The 20,789-nt window shown below is 42.3% G+C and overlaps 1 protein-coding gene across 1 annotated transcript in view; it reads left to right on the forward strand.

Annotated features, from left to right (window-relative positions):
• Positions 1-361: 361 nt before the first annotated feature.
• The window catches only part of WEE2 (WEE2 oocyte meiosis inhibiting kinase), a 28,111-nt gene continuing 7,683 nt past the window's right edge, over positions 362-20,789 (forward strand). Inside the window, exons 1-6 of the mRNA XM_061414943.1 lie at positions 362-1,446; positions 8,111-8,307; positions 10,547-10,598; positions 12,498-12,670; positions 14,045-14,166; positions 20,357-20,503. Coding sequence (XP_061270927.1) covers positions 1,102-1,446; positions 8,111-8,307; positions 10,547-10,598; positions 12,498-12,670; positions 14,045-14,166; positions 20,357-20,503 — 1,036 coding nt within the window. The 5' untranslated portion in view covers positions 362-1,101. The remainder of the gene's footprint in view (positions 1,447-8,110; positions 8,308-10,546; positions 10,599-12,497; positions 12,671-14,044; positions 14,167-20,356; positions 20,504-20,789) is intronic.

Below are 20,789 nucleotides of genomic sequence, written 5' to 3' on the forward strand. Positions count from 1 at the left end.
GGGTCCACATCTGTCATGCAAGTACTTTTTCCTGTCCAGTCCCTCCAGAGTCTCCCCTGAGGGCACCAGGGGCTCATTACATCATTTTTGTTTTTCACAGATTGCTTTCACACGGTTTCTCCTATAAAATGATATCAGTGGCCTTATTTTGCTCCTCAAAGTGTTTTTTATTTTTATCCCCCACCCGCCATAGGGACTACTCTGAGAAAGAAATTGAATAATGTATGTAAAAGATATCTAAACAGTAAGAAAATACATTTTACAAAATAAGGCATTTGGGGCCCAAGTAGTCACCATTTTCTAGTAATACATTTATCTGTTTCTGGGTTGCTGATCTTTCTACCTTTCTTTTTTCTTTGGGGTATAAAAATGTGTCCAGTTCTCTAAAAGCTTTAACTGCTCATACCCAGGGGTGAGAGGAGAGTGTGGAGATGCCTGAATTAGGACAGTTGTGTCTGGTAGAGATCTCAGGTATGTGTCTGTTAGAGAGATGAACTCCAGCCAAGATACGTTAGCTGCCGTTTGACGATTATTATGCTATCCAGGTGATACTGAATTCTAAGGAACTGCTTTTACCCACTGGGCGGGTGGTGAGTGGGGGGAGAGAAGAGGGCTGTATTTCTAAATGGGAGGTAGAAAAGAGTTGATGTCTTTCCAATAATAAGCTTGTTCCTAATTAGCAAATGTGTGTTTTTAAAAATTAATTGTAATATTTTATTGTTAAGTAAAATTACAGATACCAATGTGTATGTTTAAAGCCATGCTAAAGTAAAGAATCCAAGTGGCTCCCTAGTAGTTGGTAGCACGTGGGTTCAGGGAGACTGCGGGAGTTCTATACATAAATTGGATTTAATTGCTCAAAAATTTACTGCAGCCTTCTTTAATCAGAATGGAAATAGGGAGAAGCTGAGATCTTACAGGTGCACGGTACTTAAGTGAGAAAACCAACGGCATGTCTCCGTGTAGCTGTTAGTTGGCCGAAGAAAAGCAGGGCTGGAACCGGGGAACGTGTCAGCTTACATTCTCTCTCCTCCTTGTTTCAGTAGCTCTGTTTCCTTCTGCTAGGCCTTCTTGCCCAGGTGGTAAAGCTCTTTGGCTGAGATGGGTGACCACAATGAGAACAAAGAACTGAAGCAGAAGTTAAACTTTTCCTGTTGTGAAGAGGAGCATGAGAACAAGGGGCAGGAGGAAGCACAGGAGAGCGAGGAGGCCCAGACTCAAACCCCAGAGAGGCCTAGAGGTCAGGATTCAGAGGTGAAGCTCACACCTCCCGGGACGCCCCTTGGTAACGAATATGACCTCAGCGCACTTTACGAAAGAGACCAAGCGAGTCCAGATCAGGGTCTCAGGACTCCAGTGTCACACTCCCTCGCACGCCCTGAAACACCACCAGCCCCACCAGACAAGAGCAGGCCGTCACACTGCGAGAGCCCCTTCACTCCCAAAGTAAGTCCACGATGGGGGGAGAGGGAGCCAGGCCACCTAGGCCTGTGGTCCTTCAGTTCAGCTGATAGAGAATGAGGGTGCAGTCCTAGGCGTGTGACGGATGTGCTTCATGCTCTGTATATGTCTTCAATTATGTATTTGCTGGTGGAAATGAAGAAGAGTCGAAAGCTACCATAAAACAGAATTAAGTATCTTGCCAGCTGTCTACTGAAAACCATTGCTGTAGGCCCCAGATAAATCTTGGATGGGGAAAACTTTCCTAGTGAAAGAATACTGGATCTGGAAAAAATAGAGGTCTATAGGCCAACCTGTACTCTGTTGTTGTTTAGTCGCAAAGTCATGTCCAACTTTTTGTGACCCCCTATGAGGCTCCTCTGTCCATGGGATTTCCCAGGTAAGAATACTGGAGTGGGTTGCATTTCCTTTTCCGGGGAATCTTCCCGACCTAGGGATCAAACCCATGTCTCCTGCATTGGCTGGCAGATTCTTTACCACTGAGCCACCAGGGAAGCTCAACCTGTACTCTACCTATGAGAAAACCAAGGTCTTAGGAGAAAAACTGGCCTGTTATTCAGCCAATGGGAGCGAAAGGACTGGATATGCAATCTTTGGAGCTTAGTCTATTGTTCTTTATATTATGCCAACTAGCTGTATTTTTCTGTGATTATTTACTATTATTGCCTAATATGTTTACCTCACTGTTTGAACATATATATATCTATATATATCTTTGCTGATGCTCTTTTCAGAAAGAAGTCCTCACCCTTTCTTGGTCTAGTGATGAACAGGCTCTTATAGGTGAACAAAGAGGTAATGTTGATACTACTTTATAAGTTGAGGATGGCAACAAGCAAAAGTCCCGAGAAAGCATTTTCCTTTCTCTTTTGCTGTGCTTGGTCTCCTATTACATCATGCATTCTATTAAAGCTAGGATTGGACAGGGGTACCTCTGAATGACTGGTGCCATGGCACAAGAGCCTTAGGCCTGGAATTAGCTCTGCTTCCTGCTGGCTCAGCTTGAGGCACTTAAGATCACGGCAATAACATCTCTGCTTCCAATGGCAGCACAGTCACTGTCAGAGGTCTCCTTTGTACCTGCTGAGGGTGATTGCCACATCTACCAGGAAATACCAGGCTTCTTATCTGAGTGGTAGACAAATTACTTTCATACCTTCATGCATCCATCTGTGGGGTTTTCAATGGTCCCTATAACCAATCAATCATCCATTTATTTTTGGAGAACCCACTGTGGGCTGGGAGCATATGGCAGTCTCCAGGAGGGGAGATGTGTCTGCAGATACCATGTGGTAGGTGATTCAGGAGTGGTCAGAGTTCTCTGGGTGGATTGCTTCTCAGTGGCTGGGCAGGAAAGAAATGAAAGTAAAGCAAGTATAAGAAGGTCAATGAAAGTTGGTATGGCTTTAACACTTGGCATTTAGGGGGAGAGTGGATACAGAGCATATGGTTCTGAGCAAGAGTGCCCAGGCAAGGAGACGGCATGGTATGTGTATTTTCATTCATTCGCTGAAGACTTTTAACACCTTGATATGCTAGCAGACCTTCTGCTGATAAGCCACACACTGCCTCAGCAAGTGCCTGCAAAATGGTGTGAGGCAATAGCTCACTGTAGTTTTGACTTGCATTTCTCTAATGATTAGTGATGTTGAACATCTTTTCATGTACCTCTTGGCCATCTGTCTGTCTTTTTTTTTTTGACAAATGTCTATTCAGGGCTTCTGCCCAGTTTTTGATTGGATTGTTTGTTTCAGTGATATTAAGCCTCACAAGCTGTTTGTCAATTTTGGAGGCTAAATCTCTTGTCGATCGCATCATTTGCAAATGTTTTTTCCCTATCTGAGGGCTGTCTTTTGATTTTGTTTATGGTTTCCTTTGCTGTGCAAAGGCTTTTGAGTTTAATTAGGTCCCCTTTGTTTATTTTTGTTTTTATTTCCATCATTCTGGGAGACAGATTGAAAAAGACATATAAAAGTAAGCAATAATAAGTTAAGAGCAGGTATGCCAGAGGAGTGGTAGTGTGGTGAAAATTAATGAGGCATGAAGTCTCAAGACAGCCAGGAAACCTTTCCAAAGAAAGCAATGTTTGAGAGCAATCTTACAGAATGAGTTGGAGTTTGCTAGGAAGAGAAGGATTGAGCACTCAAGGCCAAGGGAAAAATATCTACTGAGTCCTGGAGGGAAAATATCATGCCATACCTGGAAGACTACATGTTATTCAGAGCAGCAGGGGTCTGGGTGTGCGAGGGGGCAGGTAGAGGGGCAAGAGTAGGTAGGTAGGTAGGAGCTAGACCAAGATTTTATCCTGAAAGTGTTGAGAGAGCCAGTAAGTGGTTTTGGTCAGAGGCATTTTTGAGAAATCATGACTTTCATGTGAAGGATGAAATGGAGTGGGAGAGACCAACGAGGCAGGGCAGTGTTCACAATAGATCTGTTGAGAAAAGAGAAGGGCCTTTTCTCAAAAAGGCCTGAACTAGGACAGTGGTGGATTGTGGTAAGCTGAGAGATGTTTAGGAATCGGTAACTAACTTGATGGAGGGGTTGCTGGGAAAGGAGTGGTCTCAGGCGCTGTGAGGCTTCCTGCTTGTCTGATTGAGTAGGTGGTACTTTGAATCAAGGTAGGTGACATTAGAGGATGTATAGGTTTGGAGAAAGAGATATGGTGTAAGTTGTTGGATACATGGCTCTGCACTGCAGGAAAACAACCCCAGTTGGAGAGCTATACTTGGATTTCACCGGCATTTCGGAAGCTGTTGAAGCCATGGGTGTGTTTAAGTTTATGTAACCTGTCTGCCAGAGTAAGAAGAGAAGTGGTACAAGTTAGGAACTCTAGAAATACCAAGATTTAAGGGACAGAAAGAAAACAGAGCCTGGGAGGGAAACTGGAAAGCAACCGAAAAAGTACACACTTTATGAAAAATATAGCTGGGATCAAGATCAGAGGAGAGAGGCCAGGGTGATGGTAATTGGTGATGTTATACTAAAGATGGGCTTCCCAGGTGGCTCAGTGGTAAAGAATCGACCTGCCAGTGCAGGAGATATAGCAGATGTGGGTTTGATCCCTCAGTCAGGAAGATCCCCTGGAGAAGGGAATGGTAACCCACTCCAGTATTCTTGCCTGGAAAATATCATGGACAGAGGAGCCTTGTGGGCTACAGTCCATGGGGTCGCAAAGAGTTGCACGTGACTGAACACACAACACACGTATACTAAAGACAGGGATGCAGAGCAAAGGAGGATTGGCTTAACTCAGCCTTGCTGCAGGGATAGGACCAGAAATCATGTGAAATGACCAGGTCACCATAAGGCCTTCCTAGCAAAATTATCTAGATATAGAAAAGTTTCCTTAGGGGGTAGCAAGTTCCCTGTGGCTAAATGTGTGGAACACTAGTTGACGACTAGTGTAGGAATACTGTAGCAGGGATTCAAGCATCAGGAAGCTAACAGTTGGTTCAGTTCAGTTCAGTTGCTCAGTCATGTCTGACTCTATGCGATCCCATGAATCACAGCACGCCAGGCCTCCCTGTCTATCACCAACTCCTGGAGTTCACTCAAACTCATGTCCATCGAGTTGGTGATGCCATCCAACCATCTCATCCTTTGTCATCCCCTTCTCCTCCTGCCCCCAGTCCCTCCCAGCATCAGGGTCTTTTCCAGTGAGTCAGCTCTTCGCATCAGGTGGCCAAAGTACTGTAGTTTCAGCTTCAGCATCAGTCCTTCCAATGAACACCCAGGACTGATCTCCTTTAGGATGGACTGGTTGGTACTGGGCCTTAAAAGTCTTTCCCAGTCCCTGTGATGTTGTGTCTTATGGGAGGTTGCCACCTTCTCTCACCATCTTCGGAAGTCAAGGAGCTATTCCCCAAATTTCCTTTCTCTTAATCACTACTATAAGAGCTGCTACTTACACAGAACTAGCTATACTCTCTGGGACACACTTTTGCTTTCCACCTGGTCCTCTTTCCATGTTTTCAGTCTGTTTTATTTCCAAGCAGAGCTCATTTTCATCATAAATCTTCTTGCAAACTGTGTTCTTTTGGATTTCAAAAGGATTACTCATAATTCTGTCACTCTGGCAACAAAATCTGTATTAATATCTTTCCCTATATTTTAAGTGGTGTTCACAAAATCAGCCTTCATGTTTCTTGACTAGGAATTCCGGTACTGTCTGCCTTGATACGAACACTTTCCCTTACTTTTATCTGAAAGGTTTCTAGGCCCTTTTTGTAGTCTTCGAATTGCAGCAACTGGAATTTTATGTGCACTGTTCCAGGAGCGGGTGCCCTACTGCTTCGTACGTGACAGGTGTAATTTTATTTTCTGTGATAATCAGCATCACACACACACAAAATTGTTTCAGAAAAATGATTTACTATAATTCTAAATTCGCTTTCTGAATCACATTGACCATTGAGAAATACCATATTGTATAGTTTTTATTTCTTTTGAACCAATACTCAACCCTTACAGTAAACTTATGGGAAAATTGATCGTTGTTGATGGCTTTGAACAATGATAGCCCCAAGGTTGTTGACCCTCTGAACTCTAAGACCTATGTAGTTAAGTCGCTCAGTCATGTCCGACACTTTGTGACCCCGTGGACTGTGTAGTCTACTCTGTCCATGGGATTCTCCAGGCAAGAATACTGGAGTGGGTTGCCATTTCCTTCTCCAGGGGATCTTCCCGACCCAGGGATTGAACCCAGGTCTCCTGCACTGAGGGCAGACGCTTTAACCTCTGAGCCACCAGGGAAGCCTAAGACCTATGTAAGCCCTTATCAAAACTCTTCACTGAGTCCATTTTTCCTTCTTTTAAAACAATGTTAGGTTACTATGTGTACTTTGTTGCTTCCTTCATTTCTGCTTCTATCAATCATTTGATGAGTATTTATTAATAAGTTCAGGATACATTCCTTGTAGACTCACATCTTTAATTACCTTTTTATGTAGTGAGTCATGTTGTAACCTAGCTTCAGCTTCTACACTCAAAAATCATGGGCAGAGACAATCAAAATGGTAAGAATTCTTTCTGAAAGAGCCTCACAATACAATGGCTATAGTTAGTCACTCAATTGTGTCCTACTCTTGGTGACCTCATGATCCCTAGTCCGCCAGCCTCTTCTATCCACGGAATTCTCCAGGCAAGAATACTGAAATGAGTAGCCACACCCAAAGATTGAACCTGGGTCTCCTGCATGGCAGGCAGATTCTTTACCATCTGAGCCACCAGGGAAACCCAGAGTAATTATACTGTGAGGTAATATCTTGGCCCCAGGGTCTACTACTGTCCTCTTGAATCTATACCACAGCCATTCCTCTGGCTCCTGGTGCTTAGGTCATAATAGCATCCTGCTGTCTCATCAGAATTGTTTGATTTCTTACCTCTGTGGTTTGATTTAATTCTGGTTAGGTTTTAGGCTGGTGCTCTTTCACTGTACCCCACTTGGAGTGGTAAGTCCTGCATGTTTTCCTATGGATTAGTGTGCTAGTTGCAGCCCTTGCAGAGCCTTGCATCTTAAGGGCTTAGACTATTCCTTTTCAATCTCTCTACCCCATTTCATGGAGCTCCTCTCAACTGGTGCTACATTTTAAGTGGAATTGGAAACTTCTTCCATGCTTAGTCTATGAAATCTTTCCCTTACAAAGTGATTGTGAGCTGCTGACTAGTGGACTTCATGTTTTTTAAGAGCTGGAATTCACCCTTCAGCACTTAGCCCAGCAAGAACCCAGGTCTCCAGAATTACAGGCAAATCCTTTACTGTTTGAGCCACCAGGGAAGCCCACCTGCTACTTGCTGCTGCTGCTGCTGCTAAGTCGCTTCAGTTGTGTCCGACTCTGTTCGACCCCATGGACGGCAGCCCACCAGGCTCCCCCGTCCCTGGGATTCTCCAGGCAAGAAAACTGGAGTGGGTTGCCATTGCCTTCTCCAATGCATGAAAGTGAAACGTGAAAGTGAAGTCGCTCAGTCGTGTCTGACTCTTAGCGACCCCATGAACTGCGGTCCACTAGGCTCCTCCATCCATGGGATTTTCCAGGCAAGAGTACTAGAGTGGGGTGCCATTGCCTTCTCCGATCTGCTACTTAGTAGGCAACAAATATTGGTATGAATAAGTGAGGGGAAATTAAAGTATACACTCTGGGAGCCAAAGTGCCGGGTCTTTTAGAGTCATTTTTGTTTGTCTAAGCTTCAGTGTCACCTTTAAAAAGCTGGAGGTAGGACTAGAACTGGTGGTCTCATAGCTGGCTAACCAGAATCGCCCAGGGGAAGCAGGTGGAACTTGACACAAGTACAGATTGAATGTGTGTGAAGTACCAGTGTGAATGTACTTACTGCCATGAACATACTGAACGTAACAGTTAAGTATGGTTAAAATAGTATGTTTTATATTCTGTGACTTTTACCACAATTAAAAAAAAAACATTAAAATGAAAGTACAGATTGCTGTTTGGATCCCATGAATCAAAATGTCTAGAGGTAGTCTGGGGATCTGTATGTTTCACAAGAGGACTAGTCACCATGCAACTAGTTTGCACTGCACCAGGTACCCTCTAAGATCCCTTTCAGTGTTAACTACCTAACTGATACAGAATCTTTTTTTTTTTTTTTAAATTAACTCCATTCTGATGTGCCTTTTGTCATCCTCATTCAGGGCCAGGTGAGCCAGTCAATGATTTCTTCAACAGGGAAGCCTCTCCCCCGAAGCTCTAAGCATCTGAAGCTCACACCCGGCCCCTTCATTGATGAGATGACCTCACTGGCTCTGGTCAACATTAATCCCTTCACTCCGGAGTCCTATAGAAAACAATTCCTTAAATCCAATGGCAAGAGGAAAACCCGTGGTGATCTGTAAGTGTCCTGTTGCTATGACTCTTGAGAACTGGTCTTAACTATTGTCAAAAGGAAAGGAGAGTGTTAAAGGCTAGCAATAAACAATGTCTGTTTGAATGATAAACATTTATGTTTATATATACCCTCCTTCCTAAATGTCAGTGTTGGCTATAACCTTCTTCATCACAGAGATCCTAACACCTTTCCATAACGAAAGAAAGAAAGAAAGAAAGTGAAGTTGCTCAGTTGTGTCCGACTCTTTGCAACCCCATGGACTGTAGCCTACCAGGCTCCTCTGTCCGTGGAATTTTCCAAGCGAGTACTGGAGTGGGTTGCCAGAAGTGCACAGTAAAATGCCTTCTCTTGAAAGAACAGAGCAGAGTAAGTGAAGATCTGACTTTAATATTAGGAAGTGTAACCGGCGGTGGAATTGCTCTCAAGGGCTCCCCTTTGGTTACTATGAAGCTTGCAGTTGGGGAAGGTGTCATTCTCATTTCAGAGAGTACATTGCTGTTTTGAATTCAGTGGTATGACTGGCAATGAGAGCCATAGAGCCAGAATTTGAACTCCTCTGCAGGTGATGGAAGATTGGCTGAAGAGAAAAAGAGCGTTGCTTTTGGAGGTGCTAATAGATGGAAAGCTGACTACACTATTCTAGAAAGGTCACTCGGTGGCAGAAATTGACTACATAAGGAGTTTGCAGATTACTCAGGGGCTTTTTTTTTTTTTTTTTTAAAGTGACCCTATCCATATTGGAGAAGGAAATAGCAACCCACTCCAGTGTTCTTGCTTGGAGAATCCCAGGGACGGGGAGCCTGGTGGGCTGCCGTCCATGGGGTCGCACAGAGTCGGCCACGACTGAAGCGACTTAGCAGCAGCAGCAGCAGCATCCATATGTGAGGGAGTGAAGGGGTACTTGCTTTCATTTTTATTTATTTATTTTTTGGCAGCATATGGGATCTTAGTTCCCTTACCAGGGATGGGGGAATCTGTGCCCCCTTCAAGGAAATGAGGAATCATAACCACAAGACCATCAGGGAAGTCCCACAAGGACATTTCTTTGTCTTCAGTGCTGCTTTTTTTTTTTTTTTTATAGAATGGAAGCACCTCTAAAACAGGCCAGTCTTTTGTGCTCAGATGTACTTGGCAAAATAAAGGTAGAGCTAACAATCTTAAAGTCTACAGAGCATTTAACGTGTTGTGTTCTTTTGGAATCAGTGACCCTATATTAATTAGCCTTGTAGCCAGAATAGGCTTCTCTCAATACTGTTTCTTGGATCTTAATTAAATAGGACTCGAGCACAAGTACACTGGATCTATTCTTGTTACTGAGTATTCCACTGGTTTTTAGCTCTTCAGGATTCTTTGTAAACCTGCAGAGTGAATGGACTCATCTCTCACTGAAGCTAGCAGGAAAAGACTGCTGATTTGAATTCCTGACCCTGAAAGTGATGACGCTTTCATAAAATCACTTAGTGACTCTGAGAGGGTATTTTCCCTTCTTTTTCATTGTGGTGGTGTTATTTTATAAAGATTAGAATGTAGTATTAAATTTAAGTCACAAGTTTGCCTGCATCAATTTCTTTGTGTGAGTATAATCTCCTCCATTTGCCATTTTGACCCTGTCCTTGTCCAGAAAAGAAACCTAACTGATCTAGAAACTGAAATTTTGTTTAAAGATTCCAGAATGCATCTGCTCATGCCAAAAGAGAATATCCATCAGAGACTTCAGCTTATTGAAAAGTAATTGAAAACATCTTAGCTAGGATTAGAGTGCATTTTGCTGTGCCTAGAGTCAGCTTGTGAACCTAAGACAGGCCAGGCTCTGGGGAGGCAAGCATGGCAGGGGACATGTTATACTGTGGGGCTGAACAGCCTTAGAGTTTCTCACATGTTCTGTAAGCTCTCTTGACTCCACATCTCAGCATACCTTGTTCTGTTTGTCTGAAACCCTTTTTCTTTTCTTTTAGCTGGTTCCTCCTCATTTTTGGAATCTTAGCTTATATATCCTCTTTTTTGCAGAAAGGCTTTTACTTTCAAAATAGAGTACATAGTACTATCTAGAGTATCCTTCATATCTTGTTTTTAATACTGTCCTAGGTTCTTGTATTAAAAACTTCTGTTTATTCCTGCTTCTAAATATAGACTGAAGAGGGAGAATAATTGTCTTATTTACTTGTACTGTACCCAAACCCAGCACAGTACCAGGGTCCATAAGTGTTAATCATACATTGATAATCATTTTTTTCCCCCCAAGTGAGGAATCCAGTCCAGGAGAAGGCAAGGGAGAACAAGGGCTGCCTGCTAAGGTGAGCACTGCTCTTTGGTCCAGCTGTTGTAACACAGCCATTTCATTCTAATACCTCTTCTTTCCCCCTCCCTCCCTCCCTCCCCAAACCTTGGCACTTGTAGTAAATATGTCTTGCAGGTGAATTTATCTGGACTGTAACCAGGGTCTATATTCTTAGCTAGTTGTTACTTTATCAGACAGTGTCTAACATCTATACTGCTGAATCATTACTTTGGACTATTCTTAAATTCAAAGCTACTGTTTCTGTCTTTGATCTGGGGGAAAGTTCTGTATTCCTGGGGTATAGAAGTAAAGGGAACATCAAGATATCTAAGGTCCAAAAAGGAAAAAAAAAAAACAAAAACAGAAAAATAGCGTAAAGCCAGAGGTTTATATGTAAAAGTTTTAGCTCTTAAATGTGTCAATATTTATTGATTTTATAATGTTCACAATCTTTGATCTAGTATCACTCATTTGATAATCTAAGAAAATAATGCCGTAAATATTACCACCAGAGATGTTTGTTTCAGCCTTAACTGTAAGAGCAGAAAAAGAAAAGAAAATAGGGGCAGTACCAAATATCCAATAATGGAAGAATGGTTATGTAAATTAGACCATAAAGTCAGTGGAATATTAAATTGCCATCAAGGTGACATGTTGGACATAGGCATGTTTTCATGATATTATAATGTTCAGTGTCCGTACAGGGCAGGGAGGACAATGGGGAAGGGGTGATATGGATAGTAAGCTGGTACTTGGTGTCTGAGATGAGGATATAAGGGAGCAGGTAAGCACTACCAGAGCCTTCAGGCCTCTGATCAGAGGTGAGGATTCCTCATGGGAAACAATTAGGTATGTCTCATTCTATGGCATCATTTCACAAAAATAATCTTACTGATAGAGGAGACAGAGAAAGAGCGGGCAGCTGGAGCAAGTCCAGACGTGGAGGAAATTGAGCTTGAGACTGGTAAGGGCAAGGGAAATTATCGATCTTGTTGATGAAGACTGACTGGGCTTGGATGTTGAAAATGAAGAGCTGGTAAGAGTCAAGATTTTTTAAACATTTAAAGTTAGAAGGAAAAAGTTCTTGCTAATGGAGATATTGGGAAAAGGTGATTTCACAGGGATGAATCAGTTTGGACTGAGATTCTTATAAATCTATGGATATTTCCATCATCAGCTACTGTTTACTGAGAATTTATATATATTCGTGATATATGTGATTCTCATACAATATTTGAAAGGACCATGAGACATAGTTGCTCTGATCCTCATCTGACAAATGAGAAAACTGATACAGGAGTTCAGTGACTTGCTCGAGTTCCTTACTTAGCAATGAGTGATGTCACGGTTGGCCAGTAGGGGGAGCGGTTGCTGCAGCTGAGCACACAGTCTGAAATAAATCAATTTGACAATTTTGTTCTCTAGACTAAGGCTTTGGGGGAAGCAAACTAAAAAGTATGTTTATTGCACTTAAGATGAAACATTAGCAGCCAGAGTGTGAGACAAGTAAGCAAGAGGCAAAGCGAGGTGTTCTTTTTGGCATCCTCCTCCAAGAGCCCGTCACTCCTTTCCGCTGAGGACAGTAGCTCTGGCTATGGGGGCAGTGTTCCCTCCAGGGACAAACAGAGGGAAGAAGACCCAGGCAGAGGAAATAATACAGAGTAAGATTTAATAAGTTAGCCAAGAGAAATGTCGGTACAGCGTTGTATGGAAGGCTATAAAGAGCACAGAGAAGGTAGTCAGCAGCTGTGGCAGGGCAGTGGGAAAGGGGTGCTTCTTGCCACCATGAATAGTGACACAGACAGAATCCAATGGATTTGCCTCAAAAGTATTTTTGGAAACTTAGGGAAATTGAGGGATATAATATGCCTTAATTTTATTCTAAACTATTTCACTTTTTGCTAAAATATTTCAGAGATGTGTCTTACGAGAAACCAACATGGCTTCCCGCTATGAAAAAGAATTCTTGGAGGTAGAAAAAATTGGGGTCGGGGACTTTGGTACAGTCTACAAGTGCATTAAGAGGCTGGATGGATGTGTTTATGCAATAAAACGTTCCACGAAACCTTTGGGAGGATTATCAGATGAGTGAGTACCTTTAAAATGTACTAGAAATACACACTTGGATTTATCAAAACATTTTCAATAAGAGCACTGATGTCATTTGCTACTGTTAAAAATTCAACCTTACCACTGAAAGTTGTCTCACATTTGTAACCTTTCTGAATTTTTAAGATCAGAGATAAGTTATTTCCTGAAATATACCATGAGCAATTGGAATTGTGTTGTTTGTTTGTTTTGTATTTCTCATGGCTTTTACTACTGGTCTTACTACTTTTTTTTTTTTTCTCTAATGAATGGATTTAGGAAAGGATCTTCTGGTATCTGTTTAGTTCATCAGAAATACTACCAAGTTATTGTTAACTTACTGGTTATCTCTACTTTGTATTAATAATAAATTCAACAGTCAAGTTTGAAAAACTCCAAGCCAGGAAAAACTAACAAAAATTTAAATTTCATTCCTAGAACTAATTGTTCAAAAGTTCTTCCTTTTCACAAGGAAAACAAATATGTTCAGATTCAGCCATTGCTTTTTGTGAACTCTGGGAGATATAATACTAAAATGCCGAATCTTAAATTAGTCTTTGGAATTCTTCATTTATATACTGAAATCGATCAAGCACTGCATTTTGCTTTTTTTGTGTGTTGGATTTCCTATTCCATGATGGATATCTGTCTTCAGCACTGTCCCTGTGGCTACATCATACCAGCAGAGTTTAGTATTGACTATAATTAAGGCTTCCCTGTTGGCTCAGTGGGTAAAGAATCTGCCTGCAATTCAGGAGAAACAGGAGGCCCAGGTTCGATCCCTGGGTCTGGCAGATGCCCTGGAGTAGGAAATGGCAACCCACTCCAGTAATCTTGCCTGGAAAGTTCCAAGGACACAGGAGCCTGGCAGACTATAGTCCAAGGGGTCGCAAAGAGTCGGACACGACTGAGCGACTAAGCACACACACAGCAACTGTCTAGCTTTCATAGGGATGGTAGAGGGCCCATTGCAATATCCACAATCAAGCACATTTCTTGTTAAGCCCATCAGGGTTTTTAGATTGTGAAAATTAGAATCAAAACAAGTCTGCTCCTGAGGTAACGGACACCTAAGATGCCTCTCTACATATATCCTGTTCAATGAAAAAAACCGTGGACTTGGGCCCAGGACAACCAAGGTTCTGGTCTTAGATCTGCTATCACCAGCTCAACTTTGGGCCAATCACTTAACCTTTTAAAGGCTTCATCCTTGTTACTATATCATATAGAGGAGTTACAAACATTAAATGTGATAAGATAGTAAGTAAGCAAGCAGTGAGCATTCAACAAATGTGAATAATGCCTCATATCTCATCTTTAAAGAATTTGTATGTGTGTTATTTTCAGTTTCCTCAATGCTTTCCCATCTCTTAGGACTCTGGCTATGCATGAAGTTTATGCCCATGCGGTGCTGGGACAACACCCCCATGTGGTGCGTTACTACTCTGCGTGGGCAGAAGATGACTACATGATCATTCAAAATGAATACTGCAATGGTAAGCATGTGGGCTCATATCTATGGAGAGGGAGGATTAGCTTTTAAGTCTTTGGGAAAAAAAAAATCTTTGCTTTCTTCTTTTACTTAATAGCAGGTATAGCAGAATCATATCTAAAAGTCTGTACTACTGTTTTGCTTGGAAGCAGAGAGCTGGAGGAAATGAGTTGAGCTGGAAAGGAATTTCAGGCTTATGCTGTAAGGTGCTTCTTTCAAAGCTGATGTGTAGTTGGTACATAGGACCTATCACGTCCTTCACACTTTAATTAATACTTAGAAAACTTTTATGCTAGTGGTTTGAATGGTAAATCATCTTTTTACCATTTACTAGGTGCTCTAGAAGAGGTAAGCCATAGTCTCTACTATTTTGGAGGAGGGAGTGGTAAACTTACATAGCCAACTTCTGATTAATTTGGAAGTGGATTCCTGTGTTTGGGGATTGTTCATGTTTCTTGCTGCTTCTTACTTTGGAGCTTTAAGTGTTCTCACAAGAGTAGGGGCATGGGGTGGGGTGCTGGGACTGAAATCTAGTGACTTCAGATACATCCTCCTAGGTTCTTCAGGACTATGTATACACAGTAACCAGTAAAACTTCTTTTTGGGCTACTTAAATCACAAAGTGTGGTCCTTTGGATTAACATATTTCTAATTCATGATTTAATAGTTCTTATCTATAATTAAGGGGTTACATAACAGCAGTTATGTATTGTTATTCTTGGAAATACATTTTCATCAAAACATCTAGGGATATAGTAGGAAAGTGCTACCAATTGGATAGAAGATTGTCATCGTTTTAGGATGCATCCACATTTTGCAATCCATATTTTAGCCCCAGTAATACTGGATAATGGCATCCCCCAAACATATACACCTACCCTGAGTTTTTTTTTTTTTTAATGGTGCAGTCTGTCTTTGGGTAAGTTTAGTTATCACCAGATAGCCTGGCTTTTGAGGACAGTGATCAGTGATAAAGCTTCAACACTGTATATAAGATTACTTTCACCAGTAGGTAAGTAAATAACATTATGAGATGCTAGAAGCATAGAAAATGGTACACATATTCTACAAGATAATAATTTGGCATCTTCCTTGTTATTTCCTTATAGCCTGATTTTCCCATAGCCTTACTTGTGAACTTCATGAGTTTTTTTCTTTAATAAGCTCACCCCAAATCCCTTTTTATAATAGTTTCTTTGGGTTAAAACGAAATGAACCCTTTCCTTATACTTGTGATTGAGTAGTTGAGACCTTTTTTTTTAAAATCATCTCTTAATTTCTTCTTATCATAACCTGAGAGTCCCTATTCTTTTTTTCTTCCCTCTCTCTATAGAGAAGATTGATTTTATTTCCATAACATTTACCTATTTACAAAGATAATATCAAATTTAAAAATCAGTCAATAAAGCAAAATTAACAAATTTTAACCTGTGGGCAATGTAAAATTTTAACTGGGGCAATGTGAAAGTTTCAAATTTTCAAAAAGAATAAGATGAAGCAATCTATTACAAAATCATCTCATTTTTTTCAACATTTGAATATCTTCTTCGGGCTTGACACTCTATTAAGCTTTTGGGTGCAAAATCCTGTAGAGTGAGGTAAGTCCTTACTTCCAGAAGCTTTATTCCATTTGCTCTCTTATAATGAGCACACCAAGTGGCCAGAGATGGTGAACGTGGGCAAAGGTAGCAGGGTGTGGTGGGATGGGCCTGGGCTTTAAAGTCGGCAGACTGGAGTTCAAAGCCCAGCTCTGTCACATAGCTGCCTGCCATGCAGGAGACCCCAGTTTTATTCCTGGGTGGGGAAGATCTCCTGGAGAAAGGATAGGCTACCCACCCCAGTATTTTGGGGCTTCCCTGTGGCTCAGCTTGTAAAGAATTTGCCTGCAATGCAGGAGACCTGGGTTTGATCCCTGGGTTGGGAAGATCCCCTGGAGAAGGGAAAGGCTACCCACTCCAGTATTCTGGCCTGGAGAATTCCATGGACTATGCAGCCCATGGGGTCGCAAAGAGTCAGACACGACTGAGTGACTTTCACTTCAGTTCAGTTCTCTCAGGATCACTGAGACATCATTTAATCTCATTGAGTAATGAGACAGTAGTATTTACCTAACTGAGTCATTTGCAAAATTATCAACAGTGTATGTCAAATGCTAGCACATCATTAAGTCCAAATACATAGTAAGAACATGGTAATACTTGTTATTAGCATAGCCTGAGAAAATGTCATGAAGGAGCTAAGACTTGAACGAGACCTTGCAGGAGGATTCCTTGAGTTTATGGAAGCAGAGGGAAGACCAGCATGCAGGCTAGAAGCATGGACTGGGCTTGCATCTGGCCTAGTAGATAGAAAGGAGACTAAACAGGACTGAGCTGACCCCGTAGGAGGAAGTCAGACCAGCAAGGTGAAGTGTGGGAAGCCTGTAGTGGGCGTTGAAAGCCAGCTAGTGAGTGTGGACTAGATAGATGTAAGATACTATGGGAAATCAGTGTTTGTTCATTGTGGTGCTTCAGCTAACTTCACTCTGCTGCTGCTGCTGTTGCTAAGTCACTTCAGTCGTGTCCGACTCTGTGTGACCCCATAGATACTTGCCAACTCAAACGTAACTGAGATTTAGCAAATGTAATTCACATACATTGAACCTTTCAAATGTGAACTGATAATGGAAAATAAAGCATGCTCTTTTGTGGGACTTCCTGGGTGGTACTAGTGGTAAAGTACCCCACAGGCCAATTAAGGTAGACGTAAGAGACACAAGTTTGATCCCTAGGTCGGGAAGGCCCTCTGAAGGAGGGCTCAGCAACCCACTCCAGTACTCTTGCCTGGAGAATCCCATGGACAGAGAAGCCTGGCAGGCTGCAGCACATAGGGTCGCACAGAGTTGGACACGACTGAAGTGACTTCGCACACTTGCAAATCTTGTTTGTCGTTTTGGATAATCCATGTTGAGACTTTTCCCGGTGGTGGTGGTGGTTTAGTCGCTAAGTGGTGTCGGACTCTTGTGACCTCATGGACTGTAGCCTGCCAGGCTCCTCTGTCCAGGGGATTCTCCAGGCAAGAATACTGGAGTGGGTCTAAGTAAAGGATAAGAAATCCAAAGTATGTGTCAGGTAGCCGGTGCTTCTTTCCTTCTGTTCCCACATTCTCTCTCTCCCGCTCTGTCTCACCTCTCCATCCTATGTCCTGTTTCCCCATACCCACCCTTACCTACCCATATCGACCCAAGCCCCTCTACCCAGCCTCTCATAGCAGTCAGGGTGGAACATGCACGGTTACGGTTTTAACTTCAATTATAAATTAGGTGATGTAGATAACATAGATTTTAACTGTGAGAGACTAACAGTCATCTGATTTGCCTCTTGTCCCTCATAAACCCTGAACCAATAACAAGTTTCCACCCTCTCTGCCACCCTAGCCAAGGTCCCCTACAAGGTCACCTCTGGGCCTGCCTCATAATTCTGAGGTCTCCAGTAGCCGGCTGATTCTGCAACAACCAGGATTCTAACCGGCTCAGCGCTGGATAATTACTCTCTCCCTGTGCGTGTGTGTGTGCTCAGTCGCTTCAGTCATCTCTGACTCATTGTGACCCTATAGGCTGTAGTTCCGCAGGCTCCTCTGTCCATGGGATTCTCCAGGCAACAATACTGGAGTGGGTTGCCATGCCCTCCTCCAGGGGATCTTCCCGATTCAGGGATCAAACCCTTGTGTCCTACCTCTCCTGCTTTGGCAGGCAGGTTCTTTACCACTAGTACCACCTGGGAAGCCCAATCTCTCCCTAATCGCAGAGTTTTCTTGTGACATCTTCTGACATAGAAGTTTTACAGAGCATGATCCCCTAGAGTACTGGTTCTCACATTTGCTCAAGTGATGTGACATCCAGAAGTTGGAACACCATGAATACAGGTTATATTTTCCCACCAGATAAGGGACAATTTTTACCAGCAGAAAAGTAGGCTTGTGTCATTGGCAGCAAAGTAGCATAGTGAGAATACAAATACATAAATAAGACGTGCTGTTGAACTGTTGGCCTGCTTTTTGCATTTCATTGTCAGAAGGTATTTGCTATTTCTTTGTTTTGGCATCTGTTAGGTCTTATGAGCAGACAGGAAAACAAGGATATATTTTTCTGAAGTATCTTTTCTCCTACCAAGTGGGGCGAGTACATTTATCTAAAGGAAGGAAGTCATCAACTCATCTCACAAAGATGGTTTGAAAAGAACTGCCTGGGAGCTGGCTGTATTCCTCCTAGGGCACCTCCTAAGGCACCGAGCCAACGCCAGGGGCTACCCTGGGTTAAGGAGCTAAGGCTTCAGTGCACCCGGGTGAGATTAGGAGGGATGAAATTTACAGTTCATTCAGTATTGCTATGTCTGTAAATGCATGAAAGTGAAGTGAAATGTGTTAGTCACTCAGTCATGTCTGACTCTTTGTGACTCCACAGACTGTAGCCCACCAGGTTCATCTGTACATGGAATTCTCCAGGCAAGAATACTGGGATGGGTTGCCATTCCTTTCTCCAGGGGATCTTCCCGATCCAGGGATGGAACCCGGGTCTTCTGCATGGCAGGTGGATTCTTTACCATCTGAGTCACTGGGGAAGCCCCCTGTCAATGGATACTTCTTGTTAATACTGTTTAGTAAAGAACAGTTCATTATGCTGTTCTACAAGAGTTGTGGACAATCAGTTTTACCTCAAGCAAAATAAGGATATTCTAATACAGTCATATGAATGAGTACTTTTCAGTAACTTCTCTTCTACTGTTTTATCACTTGGCTAACTTTAGCACTGCCTATAGAGATTCTAAGTAATTGAAAATGCTGCTATCACTGGTCTAGTTCCCCTTATTAAATACCTATCACACTTCAGGGGATTAGAAATCCCTCTACTTATAATCTAAAGGAACATATTAAAGGAATGCTAAGTAACTTACAATGCTTATTTCTTTCCATACATTTCATAGGGGCCTTCGCTTAGTCTTTTCCCTCTGTTGCCAGGATAGACATTCAGTTCAGAAAATACTGATTACATGCCAGACCATGGGACAGGAAGGATGAATGAGCTGTGGGCCTGTCCTAAAGGAACAGCCAGGCTAGTGGAGACCCAGGGGCCTCGATGCAACCTCCCTTTTCCTCCATCACATCTCATAAACTCATCTGAAACTTCACCTCAAGGTGGCTTTGTTTATAATAACCCCAATGTACTCTTTATTTATTCTTCCTTTCTAATGTCATCTACAGTTCATAAATTCTTTCCTAAGGTGATTCCCAGGGAAAAACAAAAACCTTCTACTTTAGCCCTTTTTTGTTTGTTTGTTTCTGAAAGGTGCTGAATTTGCCTTTCTGAATTTATTTGAATGTGGCAGTTCAACCTTTACATTCAATTTTACGTAAGAGAGTTTTAAATATAGATTTCCTTAAAAGTACAGTTACCATCTCAGACCCTACTGCTCTGATACACACCTGAAGGGGGGATTTACAGGCCTTATAACTGATGGGGGTCCCAGAATTCCCTAATTTGACTGAGGAGGCTATAGACAAATGCTAATTAATGAATCAAAAGGTTGAGAAGCATTCTAATGCCTTAGGGCAGGGGCGTCTGAGGTCAGGTAGTCAGATGAGCTCAGGGCTTATCTTTTTATTGACGACAGTGATAGAGTTGCTACAAACAGTGGCTCAAAGAGGGTTTAGGTGTACATGGAGGTTTTATATTTTCTTTGGGTCATCCATCATTAAATGTTCTTATTTCGTGATATATATTTTAATGGAAGGAAACTTGAAATCAATTACATTAAAGTTACTAATGGCCTATAATCACTAGCTTGACACCAGATTGGAATTATTCATGGACACCATAGTAGCTATATGACTAGGCCTGGCTGATCTTCTGTTGATAACAAGGTAAAGCTTTTTAAATGTTAGTTGGGGGCATACTCAAGGCAATAGAGCCACATATTGGTTACCTGGGATATAGCATTTTCTTTTCCTCTTTAAAGAGGAAAGCCCTTATTCTTTCCAATATGTTTGTGGTATAGACAGGGAGCTGATATTATGTTTCACACCGACACTGAAGCAGTTTAGACTTGTTTGACTGAGTTCATTCATGAGGAATGTATTGAATATGTACTAGGCTTTCACATATAAGATTCACACTTTTTTCTCTCACTTGGTGGGGCTATTCTGTTGTTCTTTCCTAGGTGGGAGCTTGCAGGCTGCAGTAACTGAAAACACAAAGTCTGGCAGTCATTTCCCAGAGCCCAGACTCAAGGACATCCTTCTACAGATTTCCCTCGGGCTCAAATACATCCACAGCTCCGGCATGGTGCACCTGGACATCAAGCCCAGTCAGTCCAGCTCTCCTCTGCTCCTCTGGCCGTGTTGAATTCCTTCCCCATTGTTGTCAGAATCTGTGCCTGCATGACTGTCAAAGAGGCTGTTAGCTGGCAGAATCCCTCCACGTCCCTCTCCCCCTGCCCACATTCCAGTTAAACAGCTTTAACTACTTTCCCATTGCGCCAAGAGGACAGAAAGAAAAGACTCCCAGATAGTGAAGCCCAAGTATGAAAATAAGTATTGAATTTACTGCATAGATAAGAGACTGCATCCTGACTGTTTACAACTAGTGGGTTA

Source organism: Bos javanicus, chromosome 4 (genome assembly GCF_032452875.1).
Source record: "Bos javanicus breed banteng chromosome 4, ARS-OSU_banteng_1.0, whole genome shotgun sequence".
NCBI lineage: Eukaryota > Metazoa > Chordata > Mammalia > Artiodactyla > Bovidae > Bos > Bos javanicus.